The 22,212-nt window shown below is 49.0% G+C and overlaps 1 protein-coding gene across 1 annotated transcript in view; it reads left to right on the top strand.

The window, feature by feature from the left end:
• Positions 1 to 22,212, top strand: part of LOC147107770 (sorting nexin-9-like) — a 113,755-nt gene that overhangs the window by 62,280 nt on the left and 29,263 nt on the right. The window contains exon 13 of the mRNA XM_086007069.1: positions 18,244 to 18,321. Coding sequence (XP_085863195.1) covers positions 18,244 to 18,321 — 78 coding nt within the window. The remainder of the gene's footprint in view (positions 1 to 18,243; positions 18,322 to 22,212) is intronic.

Genomic DNA, 22,212 nt, shown 5'->3' with positions numbered 1-22,212 from the left:
GGATGAGTTCCTAGTCACCCTGAAAACGCTTAGCAAAGACTGCAAGTGCCAAGATGTAAAAGCCGCAGTGTACACTGACGAGCTTGTTCGTGATGCCTTTATCACAGGCCTCAGCTCCACTTACATCCGGCAGAGACTACTGGAAAAAACGGGATTGGACCTGAAACAGGCTGTGGACACAGCGCGATCCCTGGATGTGGCCCAGAGAAACTCGGACGCCTACTCTTCAGCCTGCACCGCCCACATCGCCACGTGTGCACCAAGGGCGCCGCCATCTTGGAAGGCATCTTCCCCGCCCGGCAGCCCGACACCGTCGGGGCCCCGCTCTCCCCCCAGAAGCCCTACGACAGCCGCGACGCGTCGGGGCCCCAACTGCTACTTCTGTGGGCAGCCGAAGCACACCAGAAACCTGTGCCCGGCGAAAGGCACCACCTGCTTTAAGTGCGGTAAGAAGGGGCACTTTGGGAAGGTGTGCAGAGGGAACCCCGCTGGAAAACCCGCCACCGCCGCGTGTGCGCCGTGGGAGCGGCCATCTTGGACGCCATCTTGCCCGACCTCGTGGGGTCCGCCATCTTGTGAGCAGACAGCGTGGACGCCATCTTGTCTCGATCAGGGCCCTACAGTGGCATCGGTCACAGTGGACCAGACCAGATCGCACCCGCTATCCAAATCAGTGGTGGACATCGAGGTAAACGGGTGCGGGGTTAAATGTTTAATTGACAGTGGAAGCACGGAGAGTTTTATTCACCCTGGACTAGTACAACAACTCTCTCTAACGGTGGTCCCTGCTCGGGGCACCATCTCTATGGCTGATAAAACCCAGACATCGACCATTATGGGTTACTGCGCGGTACAATTGTCCGTTAACGGAACTGTATACGATAATTTTAAATTACTAATCATGAAGAGTCTATGTGCAAGCGTGATCTTGGGCCTAGACTTCCAGTGCCACCACCAAAGCATCACGCTCAATTACGGTGGGTCCCAGCCGCCCCTCACAGTGTGCGGTCTGGCTACCCTGAAGGTAAAGCCGCCTTCGCTATTCGCGAACCTTACTCCCAACTGCCGGCCAATAGCGACCAAAAGCAGGAGGTACAGCTGGGAGGACAGGCGGTTTATCGCGACCGAGGTGGACAGGCTGCTGAGGGAGCGCGTTATTGAACGCAGCAACAGCCCGTGGCGCGCCCAAGTGGTGGTGGTGAGGGGTAGCGAGAAGAAACGGATGGTGATCAACTATAGCCAAACGATCAACATGTACACCCAACTAGACGCCTACCCGCTACCCCGCATATCAGAAATGGTGAACCAAATTGCCCAATACCGGGTGTTCTCCACCATCGACCTCAAGTCAGCGTACCACCAGCTCCCTATCAGACCAGAGGACCGCCCGTACACTGCCTTCGAGGCGAACGGACGCCTCTACCAATTCCTCAGAGTCCCCTTTGGGGTGACGAATGGGGTCTCGGTCTTCCAGAGGGAGATGGACCGCATGGTCGATGACCACCACTTGCAGGCAACCTTCCCCTACCTCAACAACGTCACCATCTACGGTCACAACCAGCAGGATCACGACTCGAACCTCGAAAGGTTCCTGAAAACCGCACAAAAACTCAACCTCACCTACAACGAGGACAAGTGCGTTTTCAACACCACGCGCCTCTGCATACTAGGCAGCGTGGTGGAGAATGGGGAAATCGGACCAGACCCCAACCGATTGCGCCCCCTATGGGAGCTGCCCCTGCCCAACACTCCCAAAGCCCTGAAAAGGTGCCTGGGGTTATTTTCTTATTATGCCCAATGGGTCCCCAACTACTCCGACAAAGCCCGCCCCCTCTTGAAAGCATCCTCTTTTCCGCTCTCTGCTGAGGCCCACGCCGCCTTCAAAAGCATTAAGCGGGATATTGAGCAGGCCACGCTACAGGCAGTGGACGAGAACACTCCCTTTCAAGTGGAAAGTGATGCGTCTGACTTTGCCTTGGCGGCCACCCTCAACCAGGCGGGGCGGCCCGTAGCTTTCTTCTCGAGGACCCTCCAAGGGCCCGAGATCAGACACTCCTCCGTGGAAAAGGAGGCCCAAGCCATCGTGGAGGCAGTGCGCCACTGGCGCCACTACCTAGCCGGCAAACGCTTCACCCTACTTACCGACCAGCGGTCGGTAGCGTTTATGTTTAATAATAAACAGAAGGGGAAGATTAAAAATGATAAGATTCTCAGGTGGCGGATCGAGCTCTCCACCTTCGAGTATGACATCATTTACCGGCCAGGGGCCCTTAACGAATCCCCCGACGCCCTCTCACGAGGGATGTGTGCCAGCGCCACCGGGGATCGGCTACAGACCCTCCACAACGACCTCTGCCACCCAGGGGTCACACGGCTGTTCCACTTCATAAAGTCCCGCAACTTACCCTACTCGATTGAGGAAGTTCGGTCTCTGACCAGGAACTGCCGCACTTGCGCCGAGTGCAAGCCTCGGTTCTACCGCCCAGATAGAGCCCACTTAATCAAAGCTGCACGGCCCTTTGAGTGGCTCAGCTTAGATTTCAAGGGCCCCCTCCCATCAGTCGACCGCAATGTTTACTTCCTGAACATTGTGGACGAATACTCCCGTTTCCCATTCGCCTTCCCCTGCCCAGACATGACCAGCGCCACGGTCATTAAATGCCTCAACAGCCTGTTCTGCCTGTTCGGTATGCCGAGCTACATCCATACAGATAGGGGGGCGTCCTTCATGAGTGAAGAGCTACGCCAGTACATGCTGTCCAGGGGGATCGCCACGAGCCGTACCACCAGCTACAACCCCCAGGGTAACGGTCAGGTGGAGTGAGAGAACGGGACAGTATGGAAAGCAGTCACTCTAGCTCTAAGGACCAAGGGCCTCCCTACCTCCCGCTGGCAGGAAGTCCTCCCAGATGTGCTCCATTCGATACGGTCGCTATTGTGTACTGCCACTAATGCCACGCCTCATGAACGAATGTTTGTCTTTCCCCGGAAATCCACCTCAGGCGTATCCATGCCATCATGGCTCTCCACCCCAGGTCCGGTATTTGTACGAAGGCATGTGAGGGGCCACAAGACGGACCCTCTCGTGGAGTCAGTGCACCTACTCCACGCCAACCCCCAATACGCATATGTCCGGCACGCCGACGGAAGGGAGGACACCGTGTCCATAAAAGACGTCGCCCCAGCCGGTAACGACAACAACCACGACAACAACAGCAACAACGATCACAGCAACTCTTACCCACCCACTATTCTTTCATCACCCTCGGAAGAACATAGACCAACGGTGCCCCCACCAACTACCCCTTCAACAACCCTGGCGGCGCCCCCGGCAGAGACCCAGGAGGCCACCGGGGACACCCAGCTGACACCCGCGGCACCACAACAGCTACGTCGGTCACAGAGGACTACCAAACCCCCGAACAGACTAAATCTGTAGAAGGGGTGAATGTGATGAAATATGCCATTCATCAGGCACGCTGTATTCTCTGTGTTTGATTGTGCCTGTGACTGTGACAAGCAGGGGAGTTTAGTTTCAGTTCCACTTCCTTACCTGTATTGTATTGTGTGTAGGGCTCCGCCCATACCTGGCCCCTACTTAAGCAGGCCTCAGCGTGTCTCACAGGCAGTACAGCAGATCTCTGGATGAGAGACACTTCTCCACTGTGTATTACTTTCTGAGTTAATAAAAGCCTTGCTTTGCTCCGTTAACGTTGGGTCTCGGATTCATTGAGGCACATCACACAAGATAAGGGCTCATGTAGTTAGGGGTAATATATTAGCAAGGATAGAGGATTGGTTAATGGACAGAAAACGGAGTAGGGATAAACAGGTCATTTTCCGGTTGACAGGCTGTAACTAGTGGGGTGCTGGAGCCTCCGCTATTTACAATCTATTAGTGTTAATGGCTTAGATGAAGGGACCGAGTGTAATGTATCCAAGTTTGCTGACAATACAAAGCTAGGTGGGACAGTAGCTGTGAGGAGGACACAAAGAGCCTGCAAAGGGATATAGACAGGTTACGTGAGTGGGCAATAAGGTGGCAGATGGAGTAATATGTGAGGAAATGTGAGGTTATTCACTTTGGTAGGAAGAATAGAAGAACAGAATATTTTTTAAATGGTGAGAAACTTTTAAATGTTGGTGTTCAGAGAGATTTGGGTGTCCTCGTACAAGAAACACAGAAAGTTAGCATGCAGGTACAGCAAGCAATAAGGAAGGCAAATGGCATGTTGGCCTTTATTGCAAAGGAGTTGGAGTATAAGAGTAAAGAAGTCTTGCTACAATTGTACAGGGCTTTGGTGAGACCACACCTGGAGTACTGTACACAGTTTTGGTCTCCTTATCTGAGGAAGGATACACTTGCCTTGGAGGCGGTGCAACAAAGGTTCACTAGATTGATTCCAGGGATGAGAGGGCTGTCCTACGAGGAGAGATTGAGTAGAATGGGCCTATAATCTCTGGAGTTTAAAAGAATGAGAGGTGATCTCATTGAAACATATAAGATCCTGCAGAGGATTGACAGGGTAGATGCTGAGAGATTGTTTCTCCTGGCAGGAGAGTCGAGAACTAGGGGGCATAGTCTCAGGATAAGGAGTCGGCCATTTAAGACTGCGATGAGGAGGAATTTCTTCACTCAGAGGGTTGTGAATCTTTGGAATTCTCTGCCCTAGAGGGCTGTGGATGCTGAGTCGCTGAGGCTGAGATCGATAGATTTTTGGACTCTAGGGGAATCAAGGGATATGGGATAGGGCGGGAAAGTGGAGTTGAAGCCGCAGATCAGCCATGATCTTATTGAATATCGAGCAGGCTCGAGGGGCCGTATGGCCTGCTCATTGGAACATAAGAACAGGAGTAGGCTATTGAGCACCTCGAGCCTGTTCTGCCATTCAATGAGATCATGGCTGATCTGCGATCTAACTCCATATACCCGCCTTTGGCCCATATCCTTTAATAGCTTTAGTTGACAGAAAGCTATTAATCTCCGATTTAAAATTAACAATTGATCTAGCATCAATTGCCATTTGTGGAAGTGAGTTCCAAACTTCTACCACCTTTGTGTGTGAAGTGTTTCCTAATTTCACTCCTGAAAGGTCTGGCTCTAATTTTTAGACTATGTCCCCTAGTAATCGAATCTCCAACCAGCGGAAATAGTTTCTCCCTATCTGTAGTGTATGTGCCTTTAAGTCAGAACTACTTTTACAGCTCCTGTATACTGTAGTACCGGCAGTGACCACACCGGTATATAAGCTTTGCGCATGCCTCTGTACCCCCAGTCTAGAAACTACCCTCCTCCAGTAAAGACCTGTTATTTGTTAATGTACAGCATCCGTGTGATTATTTATCCACTGAACCACGGATCCAACAGTGGCGACGAGTGTCGATTCAAATCTACCTGCAACATAAAAAAAAATAGTCGAGGCCAGGAACACGGGCATCGACCACGAGCAACCGCCCAGCAGTCAGGCAGAGATCCAACTTCGCTGGGGAGGCTGTGGAGAGCCGGGCTTGATTCCCCAGCCACAACGAGCAGTAAGAGACTGACGACAGGTCCAGCGCAGACCCTTCCTGAGCAGCGGCGGCTGGAGCCGACCGACGGCGGAGAGAAAGCCGAGCAGCGTCGACGGGGTAAGACAGAGGGTGAAGAGCGCAGGGCGCAGCCGGGGGTTCAACACCGAGCGGCGTCGAGAAAAATAAAACAAACCAGAGAGAGAGAGGGTAAGAAACAGCCGGGTTCTAGACTGAGCGGCGTCGAAAAATATAAAAAGAAGAACGCGCAGAGCACAGCCAGTGCTCACGGGCTGAACAGGGTCCGCGGGACGAAGAAAGGGGAGACGCCATTGAGCTGCGGAGAAGAAGGAAGAGCGCGGGAGGCGCCATTTTTAGAAGCCGCAGCGGAGAAGAAGGGCGAGCGCGGGAGGGAAGGAAAGCGCGGGAGACGCCATTTTGTGCCAGCGGAGAAGAAGGGGAAGCGCGGGAGGCGCCATTTGTGATAGTTAACTCACACCCAAGGATGCCGAAGAGTGGCAGTATCTCTACGTTCGACAATGAAGCCGAAGATTGGGCGACATATGTGGAACGTATTGAGGTGTACTGCAGGGCGAATGAAGTGCCAGATGCTAATAAAGCACTGGTTCTGTTAAATTCCATGGGTGCAAAAACTTATGGGTTACTGCAAAATCTAATAACCCCAGTGTAGTGTATGTAACTATACTACCTTTAAGAGAACTACTGTATGTAACCGTCCACCTTTAAGAGAACTATTTTATGTGTGGCACTACTTTGCCTTGGCTGCTGTATACTGTAATACCAACGGTGACCACACCGGTATATAAGTGCGGTGTCAGGATTTATTGGGCAGATTCGCCCTGACCTTCGAATAGTAAAGTCCTGTTAAAGTTACTCTTGTAGTCTGTGTATTACTTCGCTATACAACCCACAGACTTTACAGTGGCGACGAGTTCGATCTTACCCTACGTGCAGCAATACGTCCGAAGCAGTTAACGAAGCGTCGAGAAGAGGCAACCGCCCTCGTCGTTCTGCTGAGAGAAAACTCGAGTCTGCACAGCAAGAAAGAAGGAAGACTTCAGACACGAAGCCTTCCATCAGCAACAGGCACGGATTGTCCCTTCTGCCACGGTGGTGCTTGAGCCGAGCAGCACGAGAAGCAAGTCGGCCATGGTGACTGTGAGTAAAGGGAAAATAAATAAAATCAACGAAGGAGAAGGGCGGTGAACTCGACCACGGTCGGGGGGGAAAGGAGCCGGACAGAAGTCGGGCCCAGAGGCGCTGAGACGGGGGCAGCGTGGAGCACGGAAGCCGCGGTACAAGCGGGCTGGGAGATGCAACGGCGTCGTGAGACAGCTAGACCGCGACCGGCGAAAAAGGCCGGCAGCGACCGGGGCCACGAAAAGCGGCGACCGGGATCGTAGGGCGCGGGAAGAGATAAAATAAATAAACCGCGGAGAACTCAGCCACAGCCGGGGAGGGAAGCACCGGACTGCGAGAGGGCTGGGAGGCGCGATTGGGAGCCCGAGCGAGCGGGAGAGACAGAGCCCGAGCAAGGAAGGCCGAGCGAGAACCAGCCCAGCGGCTGAAACTGTTCACCGCCAACGGGTTGTACCCAGCGCCGGTTGCCCTGCCGAGAGAAGGGAACGCGCTGAAGCCGACGCACAGGCTGCGAACCGCGAAAGCCAGCGGCCGTCGCCCGAGGGAAAGCTTACCCCTCCCGCCAGGGGAAGAAACGCGGGAAGCCGCCAGTAGGCGGGGAAGAAGACAGAAGCGGGAACCGCCATTTTGAAAGTGGGCGGGGAAAGAAGATAAGCGCGGGAAACCGCCATCTTGGAAAAAAAAAGAAAAAGTTAAAGAATATTGTTGTTGTTTCTCAGGAAGAGGTGAAGATGCCTAAGCATAGTAACATCAACGGGTTCGATGCCGAGGTGGAAGATTGGCCCACGTATGTAGAACGCATCGAGATATATTGTACGGCCAATAAGTTAGCAAATTATGAAAAAGCTCTAATCTTACTAAACTTAATGGGTGCGAGAACATACGGGCTATTGAAGCATCTTCTATCACCAGCTAAACCGGCAGATCAGTCTTTCGCTAATATTGTTGCTGTCCTGAAGGATCATTTTAACCCCGCACCGCTGATGTTAGCGGAATGATCTAAATTTTACGTGAGAATGCAACGAAAAGAGGAAAGCAACGCGGAGTACCTGGTTGAACTGCGGAGGCTAGCAAGATACTGCCAGTTTGGGGTAAATCTGCCAGAGGCACTGAGAGACAAGTTCGTGTGCGGGATGTCGAAGGAAGGAACACAAAAACGACTGCTCGAAGAGAACGATCTTACACTTGATAAGGCTGTCCTTATTGCAGCATCGCACGAAGCCGCAGCGAGAGGCACGGCGGAAATGCAGCGGAAGACAGCGGTACTCAGTATGGATCAAATGACTTCGAGTACAACGAAATGTTATCGTTGTGGGAAGACAACACACGACCAGAACCAATGCTGGGTTAAAAACCAGGAATGTAGGAAATGTGGCAAGCTTGGCCACATAGCTAAGGTATGCCGGGCAGGAAAGAAGACCAGCAATAATAAGTCACCGCAGAAGAAGTACAGAAAGGTACATGAGGTGACTGGGAAGAGTCCAGATAAACAGAATTCAGACGCAGACTCCAACAGCAAGGAACTGGGTAGTCTGAGGATTCACAATGTGAGTAAAGAAGCTGACCGACAAACTATCTGGATCACACTACAGATTGCAAAAGTCCAAGTGAAGATGGAAGTGGACACCGGATCGGCGCTGACGGTCATGAATAAGCATGATTACAAAAAGTTATTCAAACATATTCCCCTACGGGATACAGAGATGGTATTGCAGACATACACGGGGCACAAAGTATACCCCATCGGAAAGATAGAAGTCAAGGTGAGATACAAGGACAAAGATCACCAAAGGATGGACATGTATGTGCTGCCCGAGGGAGGTCCACCACTTCTGGGACGGGAATGGATCAGGAAAATAAAGATAGACTGGCATTCGCTAAACACAATGACGGTAGATTCCGGAAAGGAAGCGGTCAAACCTGAACGGTTGTCCAGAATATTGGACGAAGCTAAAGAGGTATTCCAGCAAGGACTGGGAACACTGAGAGGAATTAAAGCAAAAATCAAGATTGCAGAACATGCAAGCCCAAAATTTTTCAAAGCCAGATCGGTACCTTACGCGATACGACCTGCTGTGGAGGCAGAACTGGAAGAGCTTGAACGTTCAGGGGTACTGTCTAAGGTGGACTGGAGTGAGTGGGCCACGCCCATTGTTCCCGTCATGAAGACTTCATCAAGTAACAAGCCAGGGGGACTGGGAAAGGTCCGCATCTGCGGAGACTTCAAGATCACAGTTAATCCGGTGCTTCACACGGTACAATACCCGCTTCCGCGGATTGAGGATATCTTTGCTTCATTGTCTGGTGGGCAACACTTCACCAAGATAGACCTGGCACAAGCATACTTACAAATGGAAGTAGAGGAAGAGTCGCGCCAGTATCTCACAATCAACACGCACAGAGGCTTGTATCGTTATAATAGACTGGTTTTTGGAGTAGCTTCGGCTCCAGCAATTTGGCAGAGGGCAATGGAGCAGGTCTTACAAGGTATTCCAAGCACGCAGTGTTACTTGGACGATATCCTGATTACGGGAGAAGACGAAGAGGAACACCTCACAAATTTGAAACGGGTGCTCACCAGGTTGAAGGAATATGGCCTTCGAATTAATCGCCAGAAATGTGAGTTCTTCCAGAAACGGATCTCGTACTGCGGTCATGTCATTGACCAAGAGGGGCTACACAAGTCGCCTGGCAAAATAGAAGCTGTCGTGAAGGCCCCCGCTCCGGAAAACGTATCACAGTTGAGATCGTTTCTGGGGTTGATTAATTATTATCACAAGTTTCTGCCAAATTTATCCACGGTGTTGCATCCGCTGAATACTCTGTTGCGGAAAGAAGTGCCATGGAAGTGGAGCGAGGTCTGTAAAAAGGCCTTTCGCAGAAGCAAGGCGTTGATTACCTCTGAGGAAGTGTTGGCTCATTTCAACCCAACGTTCCCTCTTCGGCTAGCTTGTGATGCTTCCCCTTATGGAATTGGAGCAGTACTTTCACACAGGTTCCCAAATGGCTTGGAAAGGCCAGTCGCATTTGCGTCCCGATCATTGACCTCCGCTGAGCGAAATTACGCCCAGATAGATAGGGAGGCCCTCAGCCTTGTGTGGGGAGTAAAGAAATTCAATCATTACCTGCAGGGCAAGAAGTTCACATTACTGACAGACCACCAGCCGTTGGTGTCCATATTCAACCCTAACAAGGCCGTTTCCACTATGACAGTGCAAAGGTTACAGAGGTGGTCCGTGTTACTTGGGGCACACCAATATGACATTGAATACAAAAGCTCCAAACTGCATGGAAATGCTGATGGGTTATCGCGCCTACCGTTGCCGGTAGTTGAAGAGGCGGCTGCAGTGGACCCGGTAGAGATGTTCCACTCGTCCATAGTAGAATGTCTACCAGTGACAAATTCGATGATCGAGAATGAAACAAGGAATGACCCGACTCTCTCACGAGTCTACGATTTAACAGTGGAGGGATGGCCAGCACATGGCGAACCAACGCTGCCAGCATTTTCGCAAAGAAAAGAACAGCTGTCAGTGTGCCGAGGAACCTTGATGTGTGGATCGAGAGTGGTGATTCCACCCAAACTTCAGCATAAGGTGCTAAAGGAGCTTCACGAGGGGCATCTGGGTGGAGTGAAAATGAAGAACCTAGCAAGAGCGTTTGTGTGGTGGCCAGGTATTGATGGAGACATCGAAGAAATAACCAAGAGCTGTCTAGGATGCCAGAAGGTCCAAAACGCGCCACCACAAGCTCCTCTGCATCCATGGGAGTGGCCCTCATCTCCTTGGCAAAGGGTACACATCGACTTTGCTGGTCCATTTATGGACTCAATGTTTCTAATAGCGGTGGATGCACACTCCAAGTGGCCGGAGGTAATAAAGATGTCCTCCACCACCACGGAAAAAACCATCACAGTATTAAGGACCATGTTTGCCAGGAATGGGCTGCCGGAACAGGTCTGTTCTGATAATGGACCGCAATTTGTGTCCGAAGAATTCAGGAAATTCTTAAAAAGCAATGGGGTCAAGCACTACACGTCAGCCCCATACCATCCCGCCACCAATGGATTAGCTGAAAGGTTTGTCCAGACCTTCAAGAAGGCCATAAAGGCCATGGGTAATGAAAACATCAACTTACAACATAAAGTAGATAACTTCTTGTTGGCGTACAGGAATGCAACACATGCGGTCACAAATCAAACTCCCGCCATGATGTTTTTCAATAGAAGACTGAGATGCCGGCTGGATTTGATTAAGCCAAACGTCAGAAGGGACGTAGAGAACCGGCAATTCCAGGGCATGAATGAAAGGCCAACTAGATCTTTTCAGATAGGTCAACAAGTTTTGGCCCGGGACTACCGTACCGAGAAATGGCAGCCTGGAACTATTGTAAAAAGGCTAGGGCCGCTGCTGTATACCGTGGACATTGGTGACAGCATAATAAGGCGCCATGTTGACCAGATCATAGGGTCACCCACAAAAAGCCAACCTACTCCACAACCTTACACTGCTAATGTTGAAGCAGAGATACCCAGAACACCTACCTCCGATCTGGTGATACTGGAATCAGATGAACCTGACACTGTCCTTCAAGCCGACTCGACCTTACCAGAAGAACCTACTACCCCGCCGAAAACTACTACACCACTGAGGCGTTATCCGGATAGAGTCAGGAAACCTCCAGAGAGACTGAATCTGTGAGCTGTTTTGCATAAAGTTGTATATATGTTATGATGTTATGTTAATGGGGAATAAGTATGTTGTAAGCTAAAAAGGGAGGATTGTAGTGTATGTAACTATTCTACCTTTAAGAGAACTACTGTATGTAACCGTCCACCTTTAAGAGAACTATTTTATGTGTGGCACTACTTTGCCTTGGCTGCTGTATACTGTAATACCAACGGTGACCACACTGGTATATAAGTGTGGTGTCAGGATTTATTGGGCAGATTCGCCCTGACCTTCGAATAGCAAAGTCCTGTTAAAGTTACTCTTGTAGTCTGTGTATTACTTCGCTATACAACCCACAGACTTTACACCCAGAGAAGCCGGTAAACAAGAATTTTGAAAGCATAGTAGAAATCCTACAGGACCACTTAAACCCCACACTGCTGCTGATAGCAGAACGATTTAATTTCCATAAAAGGAACCAACACAAAGATGAAAGCAATGCTGAGTCCCTAACGGAACTGCGCAAGCTATCGAAACACTGCCAGTTTGGAGCGGGACTAGCAGACACGTTAAGGGACAAGTTTGTGTGTGGGCTACAAAGTGAAGGAACCCAGAAACGGCTTCTATCAGAAAAGGACCTTACGCTGGACAAAGCTTTCAGTATGGCAGTATCACACGAAGCAGCCGCAAGGGGCACTGCAGAGATACAACGGAGATCGCAAGAATATGGCACCAATTAAATGTCCTATGGAACAGGGAAGTGCTATCGCTGCGGCAGAACAACACATGACCAGAAAGATTGTTGGTTCAAGGACCAAGTGTGCAGACAGTGTGGGAAAGCAGGACACATAGCAAGAGTCTGCAGGTCTGGGAAGAAAACCAACAGTAAGAAATCTCCACAGGAGAAGTACAAAAAGGTACGCCAGGTGATGGACAGTGGTTCAGACGAACAGAAAAGTGACACAGACTCCGGAAGCAAGGAGCTGGGTTGTCTGAAACTACATAAGGTAACCGAAATGGAGGATCACCAGACTATCTGGGTTACACTCAAGATAGACGGAGTCCAAGTGGAAATGGAATTGGACACAGGGTCAGCTCTAACGGTCATAAATCAAAGAGACTACAAGCGGCTATTTTCACACATACCCTTGAAAGCTACAGAGATTGTCTTGAAGACGTATACGGGGCAAAAAGTCTACCCCAAAGGAAAAATGAGGGTGAAAGTGACATATAAAGGCCAGGGAATACCTAAAATGGATATATATGTATTGCCACATGGAGGACCACCACTGCTAGGACGTGAATGGATCCGGAAGATACAATTACATTGGCATTCCATACAGGCACTGAAGGTGGAGGCCAAAAAGGATGACGACGTCACACCTGGACGACTGTCAAAAATGCTAACTGACGCAAAAGAAGTGTTCCAGGAGGGACTAGGAACACTAAAAGGAATAACAGCAACGATTAAAATACAGGAAAATGCAAGCCCAAAGTTTCTGAAGGCCAGACCAGTGCCTTATGCGATCAGACCAGCTGTTGAAGCAGAGCTGGAAGGGTTGGAACATTCAGGAGTCCTGTCCAAAGTGGACTGGAGCAAGTGGGCTACACCCATCGTTCCTGTAATGAAGAGGTCGTTGAGTAATACGCCTGGGGAACCAAAGAAGGTCTGCATCTGTGGGGATTTTAAGGTGACAGTGAACCCAGTCCTTCACACGGTGCAATATCCGCTTCCACGAATTGAGGATATTTTCGCCTCGCTATCTGGAGGTAAACGCTTCACCAAAATTGATCTAGCCCAGGCGTACTTGCAAATGGAGGTAGGAGAAGCTTCGAAACATTACCTTACGATCAACACTCATAAAGGTCTCTATCAATACAACCGGCTGGTGTTTGGAGTAGCCTCGGCTCCGGCTATCTGGCAAAGGGCGATGGATCAGGTCCTACAAGGGATTCCAGGGACCCAGTGTTATTTGGACGACATCTTGGTCACGGGCGAAAATGACGGTGATCACCTCGCCAACTTGGAGAAGGTGCTCACCAGATTAAAGGAGTATGGGCTACGAGCTAATCGCCACAAGTGCGAGTTTTTCCAGAAACAGATCTCGTATTGTGGCCACGTCATCGATGAAGAGGGGTTACATAAGTCCCCTGACAAGATTGAGGCAGTAGTCAAGGCTCCAGCACCGGAAAATGTGTCGCAACTGAGGTCGTTCCTCGGGCTGGTAAACTACTACCACAAGTTCTTACCAAATTTGTCTACGGTATTACACCCGCTGAACACCCTACTGCAAACAGGGGTACCATGGAAGTGGGATGACGAACGTAGATGAGCTTTCCAGAAGTGTAAAGAATTGATCACATCAAAAGAGGTGTTGGCCCATTTCAACCCAGCACTACCAATTCGTTTGGCATGTGATGCATCACCCTACGGTATTGGAGCAGTGCTGTCGCACAAATTCCCAGATGGGTTGGAGAGGCCAGTAGCCTTTGCGTCTCGGTCACTAACCTCAGCCGAGCGCAACTACGCCCAGATTGACAGGGAGGCCCTCAGCCTAGTATGGGGAGTAAAAAAATTCAACCACTATCTGCATGGGCAGAAGTTCACCTTGCTGACTGACCACCAACCACTTGTCTCCATCTTTAATCCTAAGAAGGGCGTTCCAGTGATGACTGCACAGCGGTTACAAAGATGGTCCCTGTTTCGAGGGGCGAATCAATATGAAATAGAATATAAAGGCACGAAACAGCATGGGAACGCTGATGGGCTATCGCGCCTGCCACTGCCTACTGTGGAGGAAGCACCAGCAGTGGACCCTATCGAGATATTTTATTCGTCAATTATTGAACAATTGCCAGTAACAAACGCGGATATAGAGAAGGAGACCCGCAATGATCCGACGCTGTCACGGGTATATGAATTGACGGTGAGGGGATGGCCAACACATGGCGACTCACTGTTGCCAGCATTCTCATCCAGAAGAGAACAGCTGTCAGTATGCCAGGGGACAGTGATGTGTGGATCCAGAGTGGTGATTCCATCCAAGTTAAGGGAGAGAGTGCTAAATGAGCTACATGAAGGTCATCTGGGGGGAGTGAAAATGAAAAGCCTTGCTAGGGCTTATGTGTGGTGGCCGGGAATCGATCAACAAATCGAAGACCTAACTAAGAGCTGCTTAGGATGCCAGAAGGTCCAAAATGCACCACCACATGCCCCTCTACACCCATGGGAGTGGCCCTCCTCCCCATGGCAACGGGTGCACATTGATTTTGCTGGTCCATTCATGGACTCAATGTTCTTAATAGCAGTGGATGCTCATTCAAAGTGGCCTGAGGTGATAAAAATGTCTTCAACCACTACAGAGAAAACTATTGCAGTCCTACGGACCATATTTGCCAGAAACGGTTTGCCAGAGCAGATTTGCTCTGATAATGGACCACAGTTTGTGTCCGACGAGTTCCAAAAATTCATGAAAAGGAATGGGGTAAGGCATTACACATCCGCTCCGTATCATCCAGCCACAAATGGATTGGCTGAGAGGTTCGTACAAACCTTTAAGAAGGCGATAAAGGCCATGTGCGACGATGAAATTCCACTACAGCATAAGATGGACAATTTCTTATTAGCCTACCGAAACGCGACACATGCAGTTACCAACCAGACCCCGGCCATGATGTTCTTTAACCGAAGGTTGAGATCTCGTCTGGACTTGCTCAGACCAAATGTGCGAAGAAATGTTGAGGACAAACAATTCCAGCACATCAATGAGAAGCCGACAAGGAGCTTCAATGTAGGGCAACCAGTCTTGGCCCGTGACTATCGAACAGAGAAGTGGCAACCCGGAACGATATGTACAAGGCAGGGGCCATTAATGTACACAGTGGATGTCGGGGAGAACATTGTGAGACGCCACGTCGATCAGATCTTAGCGTCACAGGAACGTGTCAACCCCATGTCTCGAGTACCTGGGGATGAACCCGACATACCGGTAGCATCTACTTCAGACCCAGTAGCAGTGGAACCCGAGGAACTACCCGATGAAAAGGGGTCAGAATCGCCTCTGCACCAAGAACAAGAAGCTCTGGAAAGGCGCTATCCCGAAAGGGTCAGGAAGCCACCCCAAAGACTGAATCTATAAATGGACTTTTGTTGTTTAATGTACATGTTGAAATGTTAATTGTTATTTGAATATTAGGGGTATTACTAATCTAAAAGGGGAGGAATTGTAGTGTATGTGCCTTTAAGTCAGAACTACTTTTACAGCTCCTGTATACTGTAGTACCGGCAGTGACCACACTGGTATATAAGCTTTGCGCATGCCTCTGTACCCCCAGTCTAGAAACTACCCTCCTCCAGTAAAGACCTGTTATTTGTTAATGTACAGCATCCGTGTGATTATTTATCCACTGAACCACGGATCCAACACTATCTACCCTATCTGTTCCCCTTAATATCGTGAAAACTTCGATCAGATCACCCCTTAACCTTCTAAATTCCAGGGAATACAACCCTAATTTGTGTAATCTCTCCTCGTAACTTAACCCTTGAAGTCCGGGTATCATTCTGGTAAACCTACGCTGCATTCCCCCCAAGGCCAATATATCCTTCCTAAGGTATAGTGCCCAGAACTGCTCACAGTGCTCCAGGTGTGATCTAACCAGGGTTTTGTACAGCTGCAGCATAACTTCTGCCCCCTTGAACTCTAGTCTGCTAGATATAAAGGCCAGCATTCCATTAGCCTTTTTAATTATTTTCTGTACCTGTTCAAGACATTTTAATGATCTATGTACCTGGACCCCACAAGACTCTTTGGACCTCTGCTGTTTTTAGCATTTCACCATTTAGATAGTACCCTGTTCTATCCTTTTTAGGTCCAAAGTGGATGAGTTCACATTTGCCTACATTGAAATCCATTTGCCACAGTTTTGCCCATTCATTTAATCTGTCAATATCCCTTTGTAATTTTATGCTTTCACCTACACTGCCGCCTATCTTTGTGTTATCGGCAAATTTGGATATATGGCTTTCTATGCCATCATCTAATTCGTTAATAAATATTGTGAGTAGTTGAGGCCCCAACACAGATCCCTGCTGGACACCATTAGTCACATCTGCCAATTTGAGTACTTGCCCATTATCCCCACTGCCTGTCTCCTGCTGCTCAGCCAATTTCCTAACCAGGTCAATAATTTGCTTTCAATTCTGTGGGCTTCTACCTCAGTTAACAGTCTGTTATGTGGGACTTTATCAAATGCCTACTGGAAGCTCATATGAATAACATCCATAGACATTCCCCTGTCCACTACTTTAGTCACCTCCTCAAAAAATTCAATCAGGTTTGTCAGACATGACCTACCTTTCACAAATCCATACACCTGCTCCTGGTTCTTATATCCCGAGGTCATGGTAAGCACTATATAAACGCAAGTATTTTATTTTTTTAACCACAATAAATACTAATCAGACAGGTGAACATGATGAAAAATTGGTTTCTTATATATTGCTCTTGCATTTTTGTCAGTTACTGTGTGTTTAGAATGACAGAGTTTACGAAGATATATTTGGATTCCAATATAAAAATGTACGTGTTCTGTATGTAATCACTTAACAAAAGGGTATTAAAATAAATGTTGGGAATTCCAATCATGCAACGTTTAATTACAACTTTATAGCAAGCATTGTTTGAATGTATTCGAATGTGGAAGAGTTGCCGTAAAAGTTGTTGGGTCTACCGACTTTACAAGAAATCAGTAGAACTAAGCCAGACGTATTGGAATGTTGTACTTATTGTTTGATTTTACTTGCATCCCTCCTGATACGATATCGCTATCTCCAGCATCTCACCTCGTCTTGTGGCACTACTTCCAATAATAGTTCAGGGATGGCACCATTTGGACAGGCTTGCTGTTAGTGTCCTTAAAACCAATACAAGTCTGATTCCAGAATTTCCAATACCAATACGGTAGGTACTAGAGAATCCCTAATACTAACACAGATCATGTGCTGGAGAATGGGAGCCATGGAGTAGTAGTGCATTAATACCCTTCAGTGGTGGACAAGGGTGTGTTTTTCGTCTGCCTAGCACCCTGTTCACATTGAGAAACCAGGCGGTAGGCAGACAATTTTTTTTTAGAAAGCCTAGCGCCCACTGGCCACCTGAGACCCATCCGAATCGATTTTTGAGCGGGCTGTGAAATTGTTCGAAACAGGCAGAAGCCTTGATAAAATATTTAATTCGGGGTCCTACCTCCGTTTGTAGGACCATGACACAACTTTGATGGAGCCTTTGACTACAGGCCACTCCTAAACACTCAAAACAATTCCTTGCATTCATGCTTCTCCTGGCCCCACAAGAATCTTTCCCACCCCTTGCCAGTTGCTCAGTAGGCCTCCCGAGATTGCCTCCTCCACCCACCCCTCCCCATTAAAGGCTTGCTTCTGGCGGAGCAGTCAGTTTTTTACCCCCACTCTACTCAACCCGCCCCCACTAACAGTCGGCAAGCTGCCTGTCAATGCTCATTGAACGCTGGCAGCTCGCTGGCTCTATTCTAATGATGTCCGACCATAAAAATGGTTTGTTCCTCCTACTGGATCCATCAGGCGGGCTGAACAGACCAATGAATACCCTTTGCATCAGGCTGCCAAGTCACTGGAAGTTTTGGTAAAGAATTTCCTGTTGTTCTGCCAATTGTTAGATTATAGTTCAAGTAACCACAGGTTCGAAAAGTTACATACAGATAGGGTTAACTGGATTAACCAAGGAACAAATAAAATACATTAAAAATATTGTAATTAATGAAAGACTGGTAACATGGCGATATTCCCTCAGCGTTGCTGCAGCATGGTTTGAATTGTGGTAAGATGTATTTTGTAATGTCTAATTTTTAAACCTGTTTTTTTCAGCATTGAAGTCAGAATATCTCAAAATAGGAAGAGCCTTCTCGGATTTCTCAGCAGCATTTGCTAAAAGCACCTACCATGGTAACGTACATTGTTCGGTTTTGCTTCTGCCTTATCCTATTAATAGGCCCCAGGATCTACTTTCAGCAACTTTAATACTTTATTTAGAAACATAAGATTTAGCCTCTGCCTTGTCTTGTATTTTTCATCGATCATAGTAAAAAAGCGATACGTGTCCATATACTTAAATGTAGACAGCTTGCTGGATGAACCTTGGATGCCTTGACTTTCAAGCTACCCGCAGGACTCGAGAATACACTCCCCTTTATATCTCTTCTACTTTGGTCATGTAACCATAGCACCACATGCAATTCTCTTTGTTTGAAGATGACTGAAACTAGTTTTGTCCAGTTTTGCAGTAGAAAAATGGAATTTAACCCTGAAAAGTGTGAGGTGATGCATTTTGGGAACACTAACAAGGCAAGGGAATACACAATGAATGGTAGGACCCTAGGAAGGACAGAGGATCAGAGGGGCCTTGGTGTGCATGTACATAGATCCCTGAAGGCAGCAGGACAGGTAGATAAGGTGGTTAAAAAGGCATATGGAATACTTGCCTTCATTAGCTGAGGCATAGAATATAAGAGCAGGGAGGTTATGATGGAGCTGTACAAAACGCTAGTTAGGCCACAGCTGGAATACTGTGTGCAGTTCTGGTCGCCACACTATGGGAAGGATGTGATTGCATTGGAGAGGGTACAGAGGAGATTCACCAGGATGTTACCTGGGCTGGAGCGCTTCAGCTATGAAGAGAGACTGGACAGGCTGGGGTTGTTTTCCTTAGAGCAGAGAAGGCTGAGGGGGGACCTGATTGAGGTGTACAAAATTAGGAGGGGCATAGATAGGGTAGATAGAAAGGAACTTTTCCCCTTAGTAGAGGGGTCAATAACCAGGGAACATAGTTTCAAGGTAAGGGGCAGGAGGTTTAGAGGGGATTTGAGGAAAAACTTTTTCACCCAGAGGGTGGTTGGAATCTGGAACTCACTGCCTGAAAGGGTGGTAGAGGCAGGAACCCTCACAACATTCAAGAAGCATTTAGATGAGCACTTGAAATGCCATAGCATACAAGGCTACAGACCAAATGGTGGAAAATGGAATTAGAATAGACAGGGCTTGATGGCCGGCGTGGACACGATGGGCCGAAGGGCCTCTTTCTGTGCTGTATAACTCTATGACTCTATGGGGGAGAAATTCAGTATTGCCCCATTTGGGGCGCAATTATCGGCCGGGCGCAAAGATTAGCGCCTGGCGCTAATTATCGCCTCCGACTGCAAACTTGGCTTTTATCGCCCCTGGAGGTGATAGGAGCGCTAAATCAGGCGCTTCACACCTGTCTTAAGGCGCAAAGGCCGAGGAGCGAGGCGCTACCATAGAGCGCTGGCGAGTCAGGCAGCAATGGAACGCAGACACACTGGCGCTGGCCAGTTCTTAAAGGGGAGAGTTGATCTTGCTCTCCATCCACACCCTGCTCATTGCAGCCTTGAATCTCGGCCTGGAGAGACCTGTACATCAAATCTGCTGGAAAGAACAATGGAGAGACCCAGGGAAAGAGCTCGGAGTGCAGCCCCCACAGTCTCTTTAAATCGATACAAGGAAGGGCAAATCAAAATGAACCTGCAAAGTGCTGCTCAGTACCCAAAACTCCTTCACACAGCGTTGAATCTCTCCAGAAGTCTCTCTCTCTCTCTCTCTCTCTCTCTCTCTCTCAGAATGCGTGGTGCAAAAATATCACCAACAAAAAAAGGCAGGAAGCGGTCGCCTTTAAATAGCGCTCCCCCAGTCCCTTCCTGACTGCAAAACGCTCCCCTCAACCTGTCATTGCTAGCGGCAGCCGGTAAGGCAGGGGGCGCCACTCACTATCCAGTCCGGGGTGCTACCGGGACGTTGCACATTCGACTGACGTCACGATCTGCCGGTGCAGGAGATCGTGGCGGTAGTGTTTAGCGCCACCGCAAAATGTCTAGTTAATTTCGTGAGCGGCACAAACATCGCCGCGCCCGGGCGCTAGTTGCTTTGCGCCCAATTAGCGCCCTCTTAAGGCGCTAACGGGAGGCGCAAACCAACTGAATTTTTCCCCCTGTGAATATAACATTAGGTCTCATTCCTTATTGCTTCAAGGTTTCTCTGTTCACCCCTTTCCATTTTGCTAAAGCTGTAGCCTATCTATCCAGGATAGCAATTGTTTGACTTTAACCCTTAGCTATAAATCGTTATCTATCTTATCTCACCCAGCCTGAATTGCTCAAAGATGAAGAAATCCATGCCGAATGCAGAAAGCTTTGTGTATTCACTTAGGCTAACTTAATTTACTGCCCCCCCCCTCCCCCACCCCGCTCTACTCACCTCCCCCCCCCCGACAACAATAACATAAAATGAGGTGCCAACCTGGGGAAACTGCAACACAGAACTACATGCATGCTAAACAGCGGAAGCAGCATCCTGTAGACAAGCTAAGCAATCCCACAATCAACGGATCAGATCAAATCTCTGCAGTCCTGCCACATCCAGTCCTGAATGGGGGTGGACCACTAACCAGCTAACGGGAGGAGGAGGCTCCAAGAATATCCCCCATCCTCAGTGATGGAGGAGTCCAGCATGTGAGTGCAAAAGACAAGGCTGATGAGTTTGCAACCATCTTCAGCCAGAAGTGCCGAGTGGATGATCCATATCGGCCTCCTCCTGAGGTCCCTATCATCACAGAAGCCAGTCTTCAGCCAATTCGATTCACTCCATGTGATATCAAGAAACGGCTGAGCGTACTGGATACAGCAAAGGCTACGGACCCCGACAACATCCTGGCTGTCATGCTGAAGACTTGTGCTCCAGAACTAGCTGCACCTCTAGCCAAGCTGTTCCAGTACAGCTACAACACTGGCATCTATCTGACAATGTGGAAAACTGCCCAGTATGTCCTGTCCACAAAAAGCAGGACAAATCCAATCCGGCCAATTACCACCCCATCAGTCCACTCTCAATCATCAGCAAAATGACGTAAGGTGTTGTCGACAGTGCTATCAAGCGGCACTTACTCACCAATAACCTGCTCACTGATGCCCAGTTTGGGTTCCACCAGGACCACTCAGCTCCCGACCTCATTACAGCCTTGGTCCAAACATGGACAAAGGAGCTGAATTCCAGAGGTGAGGTGAGAGTGACTGCCCTTGACATCAAGGCAGCATTTGACCGAGTGTGGCATCAAGGAGCCCTAGTAAAATTGAAGTCAATGGGAATCGGGGGGAAAACTCTTCACTGGCTGGAGTCATACCTAGCACAAAAGAAGATGGTTGTGGTGATTGAATGTCAATCATCTCAGCCCCAGGACTTCGCTGCAGGCGTTCCTCAAGGTAGTGTCCTAGGCCCAACCATCTTCAGCTGCTTCATCAGTGACCTTCCCTCCATCATAAGGTCAGAAGTAGGGATGTTCGCTGATGACTGCACAGTGTTCAGCGCCATTCACAACTCCTTAGATAATGAAGCAGTCCATGCCTGAATGCAGCAAGGCCTGGACGACATTCTGGCTTGGGCTAATAAGTGGCAGGTAACATTCGCGCCACACAAGTGCCAGGCAGTGGCATAGTGGTTAGCACTGTTGCCTCACAGCGCCAGAGACCCGGGTTCGAATCCGGCCTCGGGCGACTGTCTGTGTGGAGTTTGCACATTCTCCCCGTGTTTGCGTGGGTTTTCTCCGGGTGCTCCGGTTTCCTCCCACAGTCCAAAGATGTGCGGGTTAGGTTGATTGGCTATGATAAATTGACCCTTAGTGTTAGGGGGATTAAATACGTGGGGTTACAGGGATAGGGTGGGACATGTGTTGGTGTAGGGGTTACGGGGATCGGGTGGGATATGTGTCGGTGCAGGATCGATGGGCCGAAATGGCCTCTATCTGCACTGTGGGGTTTCTGTGATTCTGTA

The sequence above is a fragment of the Somniosus microcephalus genome, chromosome 14, assembly GCF_052327205.1.
Source record: "Somniosus microcephalus isolate GS21.2 chromosome 14, FLI_Smic_1.0, whole genome shotgun sequence".
Taxonomy (NCBI): Eukaryota; Metazoa; Chordata; class Chondrichthyes; order Squaliformes; family Somniosidae; genus Somniosus; species Somniosus microcephalus.
Note: the sequence above shows the minus strand (reverse complement) of the source record. Positions and strands in the feature narration are given on the sequence as shown.